Raw genomic sequence first — 17,687 nt, 5'->3', positions numbered from 1 at the left:
CTGTATTGTTCATGGTATAGCAGCATAATTCCAAAAGTTGCAAAATTTGAATTCTTCAGCCTGCATCCACATATGTATATCATCATATTCGTTGTATCCAGGTCAATGCTACTAAATAATAAGAGCGCATCCTTGGTCATTCACATACTTTTTTTTGTTTTCCTAGGATAGATTTACGAACAAATTAGTCTCAAAAAGTAGCTTTAAGCCAATATGTGATTATTTCTAAAAGCAAAGCATATTAACATTAGCTAAGCTTTAAGATGAGAAGTATAGCTACTCCATGTCACTAATAAGCTTATTGTTTAGTTGCGAATTGCTTGTTTAACCGCGCAATTTTATCCTGTGACTGGGCCATAAAAGTTTTATGATTTTTTTTTAAATTTCTAAAAGCCTTCCCCGTCACTGAATAATGGTGAATTTATGTTAAAAGCTATTTATATTTATGTTGCGTAAAACCAGTGCAGTTTTGTTTTATTTTTCGCTTAAAGGTATGTAATGCTTATTATTTCTCTTTTTATTCAGTCATTTTTCATCTACCTCATCCATTTATCACATATAGAATTAGATTCTTATTTCACTCTATAACAAGAAAAACTAACGCTTACACTTAATAATTCCACATTACAACTTCCGCTTTTTAGCAATACAGTAATCAAGCTAAATAGTTAACGAATCTTCTGAATATACACACAGTCCTCTATCATACATACACTTTCACAGAATCTATCGAGATCGAAGACGTTACCGAGCGTTCTATGGAAGGTGACAAAGATTTACAATCAAAAAAACAATCTACTGACATTACCGAGATCGTTGAAGAAGAACGAAGAAAACGAAAAATTCATAAAAAGAAATCTGCTCAAAAAACTGTTGTCGCACAAAAAAGTACTGAAGAATATATCGTAGAGAATGAGGATGTTGATATTATAAAACCTTTTGAAATAAGCCCACAATCTGAGGTGCCATTTAACACAGTATCATCGTTAGCTGAGGCTACTGATGTTACTGGTCTAGCTTATACCGACCAAAGTCTTAATAAAGTAAAAGCCACCCAAGAAATTTTAGCTTTAAATGCAATTTCTCAAGAGCAGCCCTTAACACAGGAATCTGAGGAACTAGCCAAAGAGTTTTCTGCTTTGAAAGCTAATGCTACCTCAAAGCTTGATGAGTTGGAAGCTTATCAGGTTTTGGACAGCAATCCCCAAATTACTTCTGGTGAATTTGATTCTGTTTTCGAACCCAATTCATTCAAAGCTCAAAAAACTGTAGAGCAATCGCAAAGCCTTTTAATAGAACAAACCCAGTTGGGTGAAATCCCTGATTTACTTAAAATTAAGAAGGTTGATAAAGATATTGCTCAACTTAGTATTATTCCGCAAATGACTCCTACTATGGAAGAGGTTAAACCAGAAGATAAAGAAGACACGTTCAAACCATTAGAGTATGAACAGCAAACCCCGCTTCAAACACAGATACCAAGAGAACTAGCCGAAATTTCTGCATTAAGTCAAGTAGTAGAGACCAACACGTTTATGGACAAGGCTGAAGCTATTATAAGTATTTTACCACATAGCAGCATTTTACAAGAAAATATTATCAGTGAAGAAAAAGAATATAATCGCGAACATGTGTCTGATGTAGTTCTAACTCAAGCTGCCTCAAAGCTTGATGAGAGGGAAGCCTACGAAACCACTGAGCATAACATTCAAAATCAAACCTCAGAATATTCTGGAACTTTTAAGCCTACCCATTCCGAAGCAACTTATAGCATTACTCCTTCTGAAAGTATTGAGGTCAGAGAAGTTAATTTGGGTGATTTCTCAAGTACCTTAGCCGAACACAAGCAAATAGAAGAAAAGGCGGATTTATCTTTTATACCTCAGACAGCTACCAACATATCGCAGGTAAATATATCTGATAAAGAAAGTGATTTAACAGATGTAATGAAAATTCCGAAAGGAGTTGAAGCTAGCAGGTCATTTACATTACAAGAAGGAGTTTTTGTTGAAGAAGTTCAACAAGCACTAGCAGAAGGAAAGGTCGAAATTTCTAAACCCATAGGTGTTAAGCCAAAAATAAATATTGATTCAAATGAAAGCTTGATTATTAAAGAAGTGCTTACAGCAGAAAAACAAGGAAAATACTTGCCACAATCATTTGTTGCTACAGAAATGGCTTCTCAAAATATAATCCCACAAAAATCTATTATAGAAACTCATGTTCATGCCCCTGAACTTGAAGGGCAATATCAAAGCGAAAATCTTCCTCCTAGTTTTACCGCCAGAGAAACCATACCAGCAAGCGAAAGCATTCTTGTCTCTGAAATTTGTAGCAGCGATAAAGAAAATATGTTTAAAACCGAATCGCAACCAGAAAGTGAAAGTGCGCAAGAACAACTATTGACTTTTGAAGGCGTTCTTGTTAGTGTTATAGACAGTCAGATGCCTCATGGTGATTTAAAAGAAGAGGCAGAATTAGAAAAGTATACTGCACAAGTTGATCTATTACCGGTTACGGGAATTCAAACCGAAACTACTACTGCAGCTGAGGCTGAAGATGTTTTAAAACAGTTTCCTATAGATTCAAAAACTGCCCTACCAGTATTTTCATCTATCGAGGTGGGCGAACAGATAATCGTTACTGCTCAAGAAACTGAAAAAGATTTAACAGCTGATCATAAACCGACTACAGTTTTTGCATCTTTAAATGTTTCAACACAAGAGCCTCTAATGATCGAAGAAGTAAAAACAGAAGATACTCCCCAAAATTTTACAGACCAACTGAAATACCAAACCGAAAATGTGACCACTAGTATTGAAATAACGGAAGCTAAAATAATTACAGAATTAAATCTTGGTGAAAGAGAATCCGAATATATAATTAGTCAACAAAATGAATACAGTGCAGAGGTTAATTTAACTAGACCCGAAGAACAAGTTGTTATCAGTCAGTCGCAGCTAATGGAAAGCGAAAGTACACTTATTCCTTTCGAAGCTCCTGAAGGGCAAAAGGGCAAGACAACCTCAGAACATTTATTAACAACTGGCGTAACTGCAATAGTTACAGCTGAGGATAGTTCAGAAAAAATTGAAGATAAAGCGATAGAACAAGGTCGTGCAGACGTTAATCAACAAGCGCTCTCGGAAACTATAGTTTCTGAAATCCTTGCTCTCGATGGCATAAACAAAATTATAAGTGAACAGCCTGACAAGAAAACTGCTACAGCCGAGATATTACCCCAGCAAGCCGTTAATGTTACAGAAGTATTAACAGATGATAAAGAAAATAATTTGGAAGATTCCAAGCCATTCCAAAGTCAAGCAACTATTGAAATTGATAGTTCTCAAGTTGCTACAAACCTACTTATAGAATCACATGTTGTACCAGATAACTTGGATTTATTAAAACCACTGTATGAACAGGCTACTGAAGATCAGAAAGCTATCGAACCCCTTTATATCTCGCAATATGAAACTGCTGAAAAAGAATCTGACTATGAGATTAAAAAGCCAGACGAAAAGTTAGGTGTACTAAATATTACTGAGGGGCTGTCTAGCCATCATATAGCTCAAATTATTTCTCATGAAAAGGAAGAGGAATATATACCAGGTGCTGAGCCAATGCCGGGGATGGCAGAGTATAATGTCACTACTCAAGAAGTTATATTAAAAACTGAACATGAAACTGTTGTACATGCAGATAATATTGTTGAGGAAGAGACTCTTACTGGAAGAGCCAAGAAGTATGCTAAGCCATTTACTGAATTGGTTGTTACTGAAACAAATGTCACAGATATTGAGAAGTTTCTACCGGCAGATATTCATCCTGATTCCAAACAAGCAGGTATAGATATACTTCCTGATGAGGCAATTTTAGTTACCGAAATTGTTGATTCGCAGAAAGAACGAAACATATCTATTTCAGATACTGAGACCGGTATAGCTGAGATATTATTTAATAGACAGGAGGTTGCCATTCAAGAAGAAACTATTGCTCAAAATGCACTGGACTACCTCAAACACCAATTGCCTGAGGAGAAATTAGCAAATACCAAGCAAGATATGTTAAATTATATTACTCAAACTGAAGTATTTCTTGGTGAAATAGAGGGAGATCAAGAAGCAGATAAACAACCCGATAATAAACAGGCAGAAATAATTTTTACGCAAAATGAAAGCAAGAATATTACAGAAATTTTAGCCGATGAAAAAGAGTCAGAACTAGTTAAGGATATAATCCCAGAAGCCTTGCAGGGCCAAACTAATATTTCAGCTCATCAGGTGGCAATTAAAGAAAAAGTGCAGTTTGACGATTCATACGACAAATTTGAGGCTGCTGATAGAAAAACTGAACTAGCTTATTCAGAAATAAATCCTCAAGAACATATTACTACAATGCAACCCATTGTAACCGAACAAGAAGCTTCACTTAAACAAGACGAAATTGCTCCTAAGACTTCTAGTGTAAACTATGAAGAAGCAATTCCTTTAAGTATAACATTGATAACTCTAGCTCAGAAGGAATCTGAATTTAAAGAAGATAAAGTTGGTTCTGACCAAGCCACTGATATATTAATGCTAAAGGAAAATCTTGTCATTAATGAACCGGAGGTGCATGATACTGTAAAAGAAACAGAAGTATTAACACCAACAACATACAAGGCAACAGCTACTCACGTAGGGTACCAACCTCTAGTCAGCACAGAACTCATTTTGGGTGAAAAAGAATCCACAGTTGAAAAATCAGTACTGCCTACGGAACAAAAAGCTGGCATAGAATTCGAGAGTATAACTGTTCCCCAAGTAATACATATATTATCTTCCGAAAAAGAGGATGACTGCTTAGTTCCTGCTATTGATAGCAAGATTGCTGAAGCATCATTAGACGCCCAGCCAGTGGTAGAAGTAAGTGAAGTAGCAAGTCAAGATTTTCTTGCACCTGTCCAACCTGATGTAATATTTAAAGTAAATGCTAGCATCGGGCAGACAGTGCTGGAAAGCATAACTCAAATGGAAGTTATGACGCAAGATAGCGAAACGTCTCTTGATCGAGAAATATTTGATTCAAAGGTTGCTGAAATAGATATTTTCCCACAACACGGGCTTTCGGTGACCGAAACTGGCATATCTGAATCTGAGGTTAAATTTCCAGAAGCAGAAAAACCTACAGAGAAGATTGCTAGTGTTCAATTTGATATTACATACGACGTGCCTACAAAATCTGAGGTTAATATTAATGAAAACGTTGCTACTTTCGACACAACTGCAGCTGTTGCGGCAGTTGCTGATTCTGAATTTACGCAATTAACTTCTCTCACACAAACGGACGTGGTTACATCTGAAAAAGAAGTCGTAGGAACCAATATTGCGGTTTATGATAAAAAGCAAGCCACCGTTCAAGTAGATGAAAACTTAAGTATTTTGGTAGATGAAACACATGTTTCCTATATGGAAAAGGAATTGCTGATTAAGGAACCTGAAAAATCGTCAGCTGCGCAAAAAATATCAGATACAAATACTGTTGCCTTGCAAACAGAAATAGATATTAAAGATAAACTTGGAACTATGGATAATATAATACCGGCGGAATGCATCGGTTCGAGCAGTATTATTCCAGTAAACATTGTTAGTCAGTCAAAGCAAACTGCAATAGAAAAAGAAACTGACTATATACCGGATAGCAAGCCTTTGGCATCTTCTGCAAATATCACCGTTTCCCCCACAGAGGGAATATTTACTGAGGAAACTGTTTTAGGTCAAAAAGAAAAGGATGCTGATTATAAACTGCCGCAAGGCTTATCTGCAACATATAACATAGATATATCAGGAACGGTAGCAGAACGTAAAACTACAGATGTGTGTGACAGTACTGGCATTCTAGAAAAACCTATTGTAGAAACCCAACACGCTGAAAGTCTCAGAGAGGAATCACAAGGTGTAATAATTATTGATAATTCAGCTGAAGAAAAGGAGACACACTTCGAGGATAAAATGACACTAACTACATCGAAAGTAGATGTAAAAATAGAGGAAGGTAGAGGCAATGTCACAATATCGGAATTACTAATAGCTGAAAAAGAAGATCTGCTTTCTAAGCAAGAAACGCCAAATCAACAGATAGCAAGCATTACTTTAAGTACCATATCAGTTCCTCAGGTAACAGATATAATTGCTAACGACAATCTATCCGACTCGTTAGATTTCAAACCTGATAAGTTATTAGCAAAAGTTGCTCAGGCAGAGTCCTATCAGGTTACCCAAGAAAAACCACTTGTTCACGAAAAAGAAGATTCTTTTGAATATAAATTCCCTGTAAATCAAAAACAGGCTTTAATTCAAATTCAAGAAGGAATATCAGTGGAAGTTAAAGAAATAGTAAGTGCTGAACGTGAATCAGAATTAGACAAAACGATAGAAGTTACCACGGGTCTAGCACAACCAACAATCTTAGGTAATGTTTTAGCTCAGGTTTCAACAGTACAAACTTCAGATCAAACTGGTAAAATAGTATCCGATACACCCCAAAAAGTTCAAGCCACGGAGGAACAAAACACTTTAGAGCATATCAGTTTAACTGAAAATCTTGTATTTGATGTTCAGGAAGAACAAAAACCGTTCGAATTTGAAGCAAAGACCGCAGTCTCTGAAATTGATGAAGTTAAGTCTTTAAGTGTTTTACAAGTTACTCTCCAAGATACAGTAAGTAATATAAACCAAGAAAAAATCATACATGAAATAGCTACACAACAAATTGATGAACTAGCAGCAATTACTTCAAAAGAAGTTTTACCAAGTGAGACCATAGGCGACTTCAATGAAACTGCCAATGAGACCCAAATTATAAATATTGTACAAGACACTTTATCAAGCATAATTGGTTCGCAAAATGTCGCTCATGAATTAGAACAAATTCTTGAAGATAAATTAGCACCCGAATTAAAACAAGCTTCTGTTACCCTGGAAGCAATGGTATCTAAAGAAATATCAGAAACGACTATTCAAGAAAAGGAGCAACCGCTTATATCATCTGCTCCTGCACAAATACAAGAAGCATCTGCTGAAACTGTTCTTGAATTTATTCCTTTACAAAACTCAGAGGTACAGACTAATGATAGTTTCACAGAAATTGATGAAAAATCAACAATACCAGTTTCAGCCAATGTCACCCAAGATTCACTTATTCCCCTTACAACATCCATACAAAAGGCACAAGAAAGTGAATGGCCACTGACTGTCCTTGACCAAATACAGTCGGCAGCAACAAAATCAATTGTTCCCAACAAGCATATTAATGTTACTGAAATATTATCCCAAGAGCTTGAAGAATCTTTTAAGGATATTAAACCATCTGAAACTCGGGCTGAAAAAGTTATTTCTGTTCAAGAGGCGGCAAATGTGACAGAAGTTAAAAGCGAACAAAGCATTGATTCTTTAACTATTGAAGAGCCTCAGACTCACAAAGCCTCTAAAGAAAATATTTTATGTACTGCTGTAAATGTAAGTCAAAATGTGGCAGCAGAAAAAGAAGAAACATATGATACTAAGAAACCTACACTTCATAATGAAGCCAGTATTGAATTAGAAAAGGCAGGTAAAACAGCCAGTGTTGCTGAAGTTTTGGTAATTGAAAGTGAAAGCGATAGATGTACCGAACAAATTAAACCAGAAAAAGCTGTATGTGATGTTATCGAACAGAATATCGTGGAAGGCCAATTGACCGAAGCTTATGAAACTATAGGTGATTATGGCAAAAAAAAACCGATTACCTCTACCATCCAACAATGTTTAGAAAAACCGAATGTTGTTGCCAGTGTAATGGAAGTTATTGATATACATGCCGAGGCTGATTTGACACCCGAAGTGCCGAGCACGGCAGAAGCTAAATCAATAGTTAAGGAGTTCGACACACTCCAAAATTTGCAAGTAGATTCTTATGAAAATATAGGCCAATACACTCAGCCACAAAGCCATGAAAAAAGTCATGCAACCCCAGTTTTGCAAGATCTCTCAGCGATTGCCAATATTACAGAAGTTTTGTCATCACAGAAAGAAAGTGACCTAATAGTAACTTTGCCTAAAGAGGAAAAGGTAACGCTTTCTGTCACTGACAAAACTGTGCCCGAAAAAGAAGTCATGAAGGTTTATGACAGCTTAGGTAAAGATTTAAAGGAAGCCGTCCCGGAATTTTCTACTGCCGAAATCACCATTGACAAAGCATTTAAAGCGCCTAATATAACAAAGGTCGAAACTATCGAAACTGAAGTTGATTTGAGTACTAGTGAGCCTCTCGAAGACAAAGCTATCATTTCTGTTATTGATCAATTGGGCAGCCAATGCCAAGATATCCAATCCTATGAAAACATAGGTGATCAAATAAAAGAGCAACAACCACTTACTGAAACTGCTATGACATCATTAAGTGATCTGAATAACCCTATTAGTATAATTGACCTGCAAACTCTTACAACAGAATTAGAAATGGATCAACCTCAACATTTAGAAAGTAGCGCAAATATAACATTTACAGAACACTTTAATATCGAAGAACAACAAGTAAAATCATTAGAAGCTGTTGGAAAAGAGTTTCAAGATAAGTTACCTTTAGAAGAAAAAGCGGAATTAAATATTCAACAACCTGGAAAAGTAGGTACGATTTCTGAAGTACGAACAACGCAAAGTGAGACTGATATTATTGAAGAAGTTCCAAATAAATATAAGGCAAGTGCGGGATTCATTGAGTTTGAGACTTCTGAAAAGCAGGACACAAATGTTTTAGATTCGGAAAATAGACTAGTTTCTGAGGTCCCTGTAATGACTGAAGCCAAAGTGGATCTTGAAGAAGCAAGCAAGATAGCCTCAGTGGTCGAAGTTTTAACCCAACAGCATGAACAAGATTTAATGCAAGAAACACAAAAGATAGATACCGCGTCTGTATCTGTAGAACCATTTAAATATGTAGGAGAACAAGAAATTAAAGTCTATGAAAACACAGAAAAAATTGATAAAAGTGAGCAACCTAAGGAACAAAAAGCAACAACACAAAAAGATTCCTTTGAATATTTAACTGAAACAACTATAACAACCCAAGGTTTAACTGGATCTTTAGATATTCAAAAACCAACAGAGAAATCTGCTAATATGGATATATTGACAAAGGAAAGTCTGATAGTTACAGAAACTATTACTCAAGGCAACTTGGGAACTGTTTTTATAGGTTCTACAGCAAAAGAGACTACCACTACAGGTCAAATTGAACACAAACCTTTGGTTAGTAGTGAAGATATACAACTATTAGACTCTTTGGGCACTATTAGTCCTGAACATATCAAATCCTCTAAAGCACAAAGCGAATATTCCGATACCAAACGAAGCGTTATCGTTACTGAACAAACGATCTCTGGTAATGTAACACCACTTGATCTCGAAACACCCAATAAGAAGACAGTTAAAGTGGCTATGACAGATGTAACTCCCAGTCTGCAAATACTTGAAGTTGACTTACACGAACACGAGGGTAAGTTAAACGTAATATCAAACATACACTCTTATGCTTTTATGAACATAATTATTACAATTTCCTCACTCATAATAGCATAAGGATTTTTTCTTGTACACATCACATAAACAAAAACACTTCTTAAAACACAATTCGCCATCAGATTAATCATACATACAATCATTAAATACCTTTCCTTAGACATCAATAACCAAATTAAATTACAGGCCTGTTGGAAGACAGCACCACACCACAAATAACACACGTTATTCCGTCAGATGTAAAACATGCTCGTAAGCACTCGGACGCTGAAGAAACCCATGAATACGTTACCAAATTTTTATCGACTCCAAACAGTGATGAATCGGCACAAGTTGTCACTAAACGGACTATTATAAAGAAAAAGCACAAAAAAGATGGTGCAGGCGACATGGTTATAGAAGAAATTATATCTGAGACTCATCCTGAGCATCAAGAACCACATGGACCGATAATAGAAGAAATCTCTGATACTGAAACAACCTCTCAAGTCGGAGATTATACAGTAGATGAAATTGAAAGTGAAACAGAATTAGCTCCAAAGCATAGGGAAAGTGGTAAAAGGAAGAGCGATACTGTAACAGTAAAATTGGGTACAACTAGAAAGGGACAATTTGACGACGACACGATATATATTGCTGAAGAATTGTTAGAAGAGCCTCAGAAAGCCAGGGTTATTGTTCTAGAACAAATTATTCCAGAAGAACTTGACTTTATTAGCCGAGAAGAACTCCCAGAAGAAGAGACAACTATCATTCAAGGAGCAACAAAAAAGACCACTATCAAGAAACGTGTAATAAAGAAACAAAAAGAAGATGAACAAGAAAAAACAGAAATCGTTACATTAGAGGAAGAAGGCAAAGAACCTTTACCAACTGTAACAGTTCAAGAAGAAATTTCAGAAGAACCGGTATTAACTGTCCAAGAACTGCCCGAACGAGTTCAAGAAACAACTGTTGTTGAAGATGGAGTGACAAAGAGGAAAACAATTAAGAAACGTGTAATAAAGAAACAAAAAGGTGATAAAAAAGAAACAACAGAAATAGTTACACTGGAAGAAGAAGGTAAAAAACCTTTAACCACTGTTACGATTCAAGAGGAAGAAATGCCGGAAGAACCGGTATTTACTGTCCAAGAACTGCCCGAACAAGTTCAAGAAACAACAGTTGTTGAAGATGGAGTGACAAAGAAGAAAACAATTAAGAAACGTGTAATAAAGAAACAAAAAGGTGATAAAAAAGAAACAACAGAAATAGTTACACTGGAAGAAGAAGGTAAAGAACCTTTAACCACTGTCACGGTTCAAGAGGAAGAAATTCCGGAAGAACCGGTATTTACTGTCCAAGAACTGCCCGAACAAGTTCAAGAAACAACAGTTGTTGAAGATGGAGTGACAAAGACAAAAACAATTAAGAAACGTGTAATAAAGAAACAAAAAGGTGATAAGAAAGAAACAACAGAAATAGTTACACTGGAAGAAGAAGGTAAAGAACCTTTAACCACTGTCACGGTTCAAGAAGAACAAATGCCGGAAGAACCGGTATTTACTGTCCAAGAACTACCCGAACAAGTTCAAGAAACAACAGTTGTTGAAGATGGAGTAACAAAGAAGAAAACAATTAAGAAACGTGTAATAAAGAAACAAAAAGGTGATAAGAAAGAAACAACAGAAATAGTTACACTGGAAGAAGAAGGTAAAGAACCTTTAACCACTGTCACGGTTCAAGAGGAAGAAATGCCGGAAGAACCGGTATTTACTGTCCAAGAACTACCCGAACAAGTTCAAGAAACAACTGTTATTGAAGATGGAGTGACAAAGAAGAAAACAATTAAGAAACGTGTAATAAAGAAACAAAAAGGTGATAAGAAAGAAACAACAGAAATAGTTACACTGGAAGAAGAAGGTAAAGAACCTTTAACCACTGTCACGGTTCAAGAGGAAGAAATGCGGGAAGAACCGGTATTTACTGTCCAAGAACTACCCGAACAAGTTCAAGAAACAACTGTTATTGAAGATGGAGTGACAAAGAAGAAAACAATTAAGAAACGTGTAATAAAGAAACAAAAAGGTGATAAGAAAGAAACAACAGAAATAGTTACTCTGGAAGAAGAAGGTAAAGAACCTTTAACCACTGTCACGGTTCAAGAAGAACAAATGCCAGAAGAACCGGTATTTACTGTCCAAGAACTACCCGAACAAGTTCAAGAAACAACAGTTGTTGAAGATGGAGTAACAAAGAAGAAAACAATTAAGAAACGTGTAATAAAGAAACAAAAAGGTGATAAGAAAGAAACAACAGAAATAGTTACACTGGAAGAAGAAGGTAAAGAACCTTTAACCACTGTCACGGTTCAAGAAGAACAAATGCCGGAAGAACCGGTATTTACTGTCCAAGAACTACCCGAACAAGTTCAAGAAACAACTGTTGTTGAAGATGGAGTGACAAAGAAGAAAACAATTAGGAAACGTGTAATAAAGAAACAAAAAGGTGATAAGAAAGAAACAACAGAAATAGTTACACTGGAAGAAGAAGGTAAAGAACCTTTAACCACTGTCACGGTTCAAGAGGAAGAAATGCCGGAAGAACCGGTATTTACTGTCCAAGAACTGCCCGAACAAGTTCAAGAAACAACAGTTGTTGAAGATGGAGTGACAAAGATGAAAACAATTAAGAAACGTGTAATAAAGAAACAAAAAGGTGATAAGAAAGAAACAACAGAAATAGTTACACTGGAAGAAGAAGGTAAAGAACCTTTAACCACTGTCACGGTTCAAGAGGAAGAAATGCCGGAAGAACCGGTATTTACTGTCCAAGAACTGCCCGAACAAGTTCAAGAAACAACAGTTGTTGAAGATGGAGTAACAAAGAAGAAAACAATTAAGAAACGTGTAATAAAGAAACAAAAAGGTGATAAGAAAGAAACAACAGAAATAGTTACTCTGGAAGAAGAAGGTAAAGAACCTTTAACCACTGTCACGGTTCAAGAAGAACAAATGCCGGAAGAACCGGTATTTACTGTCCAAGAACTACCCGAACAAGTTCAAGAAACAACTGTTATTGAAGATGGAATGACAAAGAAGAAAACAATTAAGAAACGTGTAATAAAGAAACAAAAAGACGATAAGAAAGAAACAACAGAAATAGTTACACTGGAAGAAGAAGGTAAAGAACCCTTAACCACTGTCACGATTCAAGAAGAACAAATGCCGGAAGAACCGGTATTTACTGTCCAAGAACTACCCGAACAAGTTCAAGAAACAACTGTTGTTGAAGATGGAGTGACAAAGAAGAAAACAATTAAGAAACGTGTAATAAAGAAACAAAAAGGTGATAAGAAAGAAACAACAGAAATAGTTACACTGGAAGAAGAAGGTAAAGAACCCTTAACCACTGTCACGATTCAAGAAGAACAAATGCCGGAAGAACCGGTATTTACTGTCCAAGAACTGCCCGAACAAGTTCAAGAAACAACTGTTGTTGAAGATGGAGTGACAAAGACGAAAACAATTAAGAAACGTGTAATAAAGAAACAAAAAGGTGATAAGAAAGAAACAACAGAAATAGTTACTCTGGAAGAAGAAGGTAAAGAACCTTTAACCACTGTCACGGTTCAAGAAGAAGAAATGCCGGAAGAACCGGTATTTACTGTCCAAGAACTGCCCGAACAAGTTCAAGAAACAACAGTTGTTGAAGATGGAGTGACAAAGACGAAAACAATTAAGAAACGTGTAATAAAGAAACAAAAAGGTGATAAGAAAGAAACAACAGAAATAGTTACTCTGGAAGAAGAAGGTAAAGAACCTTTAACCACTGTCACGGTTCAAGAAGAACAAATGCCGGAAGAACCGGTATTTACTGTCCAAGAACTACCCGAACAAGTTCAAGAAACAACTGTTATTGAAGATGGAATGACAAAAAAGAAAACAATTAAGAAACGTGTAATAAAGGAACAAAAAGGCGATAAGAAAGAAACAACAGAAATAGTTACACTGGAAGAAGAAGGTAAAGAACCCTTAACCACTGTCACGATTCAAGAAGAACAAATGCCGGAAGAACCGGTATTTACTGTCCAAGAACTACCCGAACAAGTTCAAGAAACAACTGTTGTTGAAGATGGAGTGACAAAGAAGAAAACAATTAAGAAACGTGTAATAAAGAAACAAAAAGGCGATAAGAAAGAAACAACAGAAATAGTTACACTGGAAGAAGTAGGTAAAGAACCTTTAACCACTGTCACGATTCAAGAAGAACAAATGCCGGAAGAACCGATATTTACTGTCCAAGAACTACCCGAACAAGTTCAAGAAACAACTGTTGTTGAAGATGGAGTGACAAAGAAGAAAACAATTAAGAAACGTGTAATAAAGAAACAAAAAGGTGATAAGAAAGAAACAACAGAAATAGTTACACTGGAAGAAGAAGGTAAAGAACCTTTAACCACTGTCACGGTTCAAGAAGAACAAATGCCGGAAGAACCGGTATTTACTGTCCAAGAACTTCCCGAACAAGTTCAAGAAACAACAGTTGTTGAAGATGGAGTGACAAAGAAGAAAATAATTAAGAAACGGGTAATAAAGAGACAAAAAGGTGATAAGAAAGAAACAACAGAGATAGTTACACTCGAAGAAGAAGGTAAAGAACCTTTAACCACTGTTACGGTTCAAGAAGAACAAATGCCAGAAGAACCGGTATTTACTGTCCAAGAATTGCCCGAACAAGTTCAAGAAACAACTGTTGTTGAAGATGGAGTGACAAAGAAGAAAACAATTAAGAAACGTGTAATAAAGAGACAAAAAGGTGATAAAAAAGAAACAACAGAAATAGTTACACTGGAAGAAGAAGGTAAAGAACCTTTAACCACTGTCACGGTTCAAGAAGAACAAATGCCAGAAGAACCAGTATTTACTGTCCAAGAACTACCCGAACAAGTTCAAGAAACAACAGTTGTTGAAGATGGAGTGACAAAGCAGAAAACAATTAAGAAACGTGTAATAAAGAAACAAAAAGGTGATAAGAAAGAAACAACAGAAATAGTTACACTGGAAGAAGAAGGTAAAGAACCTTTAACCACTGTTACAGTTCAAGAAGAACAAATGCCGGAAGAACCAGTATTTACGGTCCAAGAACTACCCGAACAAGTTCAAGAAACAACTGTTGTTGAAGATGGAGTGACAAAGAAGAAAACAATTAAGAAACGTGTAATAAAGAAACAAAAAGGTGATAAGAAAGAAACAACAGAAATAGTGACACTGGAAGAAGAAGGTAAAGAACCTTTAACCACTGTAACGGTTCAAGAAGAACAAATGCCAGAAGAACCGGTATTTACTGTCCAAGAATTGCCCGAACAAGTCCAAGAAACAACTGTTGTTGAAAATGGAGTAATAAAAAAGAAAACAATCAAGAAACGTGTAATAAAGAAACAGAAAGGTGATAAGAAGGAAACAACAGAAATAGTTACACTGGAAGAAGAAGGTAAAGAACCTTTAACCACTGTCACGGTTCAAGAAGAACAAATGCCGGAAGAACCGGTATTTACTGTCCAAGAACTACCCGAACAAGTTCAAGAAACAACAGTTGTTGAAGATGGAGTGACAAAGAAGAAAACAATTAAGAAACGTGTAATAAAGAAACAAAAAGATGATAAAAAAGAAACAACAGAAATAGTTACACTGGAAGAAGAAGGTAAAGAACCTTTAACCACTGTTACAGTTCAAGAAGAACAAATGCCGGAAGAACCAGTATTTACGGTCCAAGAACTACCCGAACAAGTTCAAGAAACAACTGTTGTTGAAGATGGAGTGACAAAGAAGAAAACAATTAAGAAACGTGTAATAAAGAAACAAAAAGGTGATAAGAAAGAAACAACAGAAATAGTGACACTGGAAGAAGAAGGTAAAGAACCTTTAACCACTGTAACGGTTCAAGAAGAACAAATGCCAGAAGAACCGGTATTTACTGTCCAAGAATTGCCCGAACAAGTCCAAGAAACAACTGTTGTTGAAAATGGAGTAATAAAGAAGAAAACAATCAAGAAACGTGTAATAAAGAAACAGAAAGGTGATAAGAAGGAAACAACAGAAATAGTTACACTGGAAGAAGAAGGTAAAGAACCTTTAACCACTGTCACGGTTCAAGAAGAACAAATGCCGGAAGAACCGGTATTTACGGTCCAAGAACTACCCGAACAAGTTCAAGAAACAACTGTTGTTGAAGATGGAGTGACAAAGAAGAAAACAATTAAGAAACGTGTAATAAAGAAACAAAAAGGTGATAAGAAAGAAACAACAGAAATAGTGACACTGGAAGAAGAAGGTAAAGAACCTTTAACCACTGTAACGGTTCAAGAAGAACAAATGCCAGAAGAACCGGTATTTACTGTCCAAGAATTGCCCGAACAAGTCCAAGAAACAACTGTTGTTGAAAATGGAGTAATAAAGAAGAAAACAATCAAGAAACGTGTAATAAAGAAACAGAAAGGTGATAAGAAGGAAACAACAGAAATAGTTACACTAGAAGAAGAAGGTAAAGAACCTTTAACCACTGTCACGGTTCAAGAAGAACAAATGCCGGAAGAACCGGTATTTACTGTCCAAGAACTACCCGAACAAGTTCAAGAAACAACAGTTGTTGAAGATGGAGTGACAAAGAAGAAAACAATTAAGAAACGTGTAATAAAGAAACAAAAAGGTGATAAAAAAGAAACAACAGAAATAGTTACACTGGAAGAAGAAGGTAAAGAACCTTTAACCACTGTTACAGTTCAAGAAGAACAAATGCCGGAAGAACCAGTATTTACTGTCCAAGAACTACCCGAACAAGTTCAAGAAACAACTGTTGTTGAGGATGGCGTATCTAAAAAGAAAACGATTAAAAAGAGAGTAATTAAAAAGCAGAAGGATGGTAAGCAAGAAACTACTGAAATTGTTACCTTAGAGCAAGAAGGTAAAGAACCAATATTTACAGTGACAACAGAAGAAACTGAAATTTCTGAGGCACCAACATATGTTGTAGAAGAGCTTCCTGAGCAAGTGCATGAGACCACAGTTATTCAAGATGGTGTTCCCAAAAAGAAGACTATTAAAAAGAGGGTAATTAAGAAGCAGAAAGGCGATAAACAGGAAACTACTGAAATAGTTACATTGGAGCAGGAGGGCCAAGAACCCTGTACAACGGTAACAATTGAAGAAACGGATCTTCGAGATACAGAGAGAGAGGATGGAGCTGATGGACAAACTGTTATGAAAATTCCGAAGAAAAAGGTTAAGAAAACTATATCCTTGGAAAAACCAAAAGAAGGTGATACGGGGCAAGAGAAGTATTTATTTGTTCCTTTATTAGAAGAGGAAAAACAAATTCCGTCAACTCCTGAGGTGCTTCAATTAGTCAAAATGGAAACTTTAAAAATATTATTTGCCCATCCAATTCCAGAACTGCCACAACTGATTAATTTACCTAAGGGATATCAGGTAGTTCTTGAGGCGCCCGAAGAATGTACCGAAATTGATACAGGTAAAGGCAAAAAGATAATTAAGCAAAGGATTATTAAAAAGAAAGTTGGAAATAAATATAAGGTTCTTAAAATAGTTACCACCAAACTGGTGGGACATAAACCTAAATTTGAAGTAACTGAATTTGAAGAAGAGGTACTGCCATACGATGATGTAACTACTTTTACAGCACTTATTGAACTTCCAGAAGATACTCATGTTTTTGAAATTATGGGTGATGATAATTTACCGAAGCGCGTTGTAAAGAGCAAGAAGAAAATTATTAAATCAATAGGGCCTAAAATTGAAGAAACCTGCATAATAAAGATAACTGAGGAAGAAAAATCACCCAAAACAACAGTGATAGTCAGAGAATATGACATTGAAAAATATGAAGCTGAACTCTTTCCGGAAAAAGCCCTAAGTCTTACTGTTACAAACTTCCCCGAGGAACTATCCGAACAACCTTTCTTTGTAGAAGAAACTGAGTCTTTAGATATAATTTCACCTACCAAAGTTGACGGCGAACCAATTCCTTTTAGTGAGTTAGAAACCACAGATGTACACACCATTGAACATACTCAGGAACTAGGTGAGCATAACATTACTCCTACAAAAAATATTATATTTTTTACTCAAAATACAAACAAATTTGACATTT

At 36.0% G+C, this 17,687-nt stretch overlaps 1 protein-coding gene and 1 long non-coding RNA gene across 3 annotated transcripts in view; one reads left to right on the top strand and one right to left on the bottom strand.

Annotated features, from left to right (window-relative positions):
• LOC126740640 (titin-like) overlaps nt 1–17,687 on the top strand; it is a 141,774-nt gene that overhangs the window by 103,134 nt on the left and 20,953 nt on the right. For both annotated transcript variants that reach the window (XM_050446750.1, XM_050446749.1), the window contains exons 33-38: nt 724–9,516; nt 9,726–11,396; nt 11,607–12,026; nt 12,447–12,911; nt 13,122–13,541; nt 13,752–17,618. In XM_050446750.1, the coding sequence (XP_050302707.1) occupies nt 724–9,516; nt 9,726–11,396; nt 11,607–12,026; nt 12,447–12,911; nt 13,122–13,541; nt 13,752–17,618 (15,636 nt within the window). The remainder of the gene's footprint in view (nt 1–723; nt 9,517–9,725; nt 11,397–11,606; nt 12,027–12,446; nt 12,912–13,121; nt 13,542–13,751; nt 17,619–17,687) is intronic.
• On the bottom strand, nt 10,677–16,219 carry LOC126740647 (uncharacterized). The gene is made up of 11 exons (XR_007661965.1): nt 16,071–16,219; nt 15,441–15,650; nt 15,021–15,230; nt 14,181–14,390; nt 13,761–13,970; nt 12,921–13,130; nt 12,291–12,500; nt 11,871–12,080; nt 11,451–11,660; nt 11,031–11,240; nt 10,677–10,820 (listed from the first exon to the last, which is right to left on the bottom strand). It is a non-coding gene; the product is annotated as an uncharacterized LOC126740647 (long non-coding RNA).

This window comes from Anthonomus grandis, chromosome 9, assembly GCF_022605725.1.
Source record: "Anthonomus grandis grandis chromosome 9, icAntGran1.3, whole genome shotgun sequence".
Lineage (NCBI taxonomy): Eukaryota > Metazoa > Arthropoda > Insecta > Coleoptera > Curculionidae > Anthonomus > Anthonomus grandis.
The sequence above is the reverse complement of the archived record's forward strand: the minus strand, read 5'-3'. Positions and strand labels throughout refer to the sequence as shown.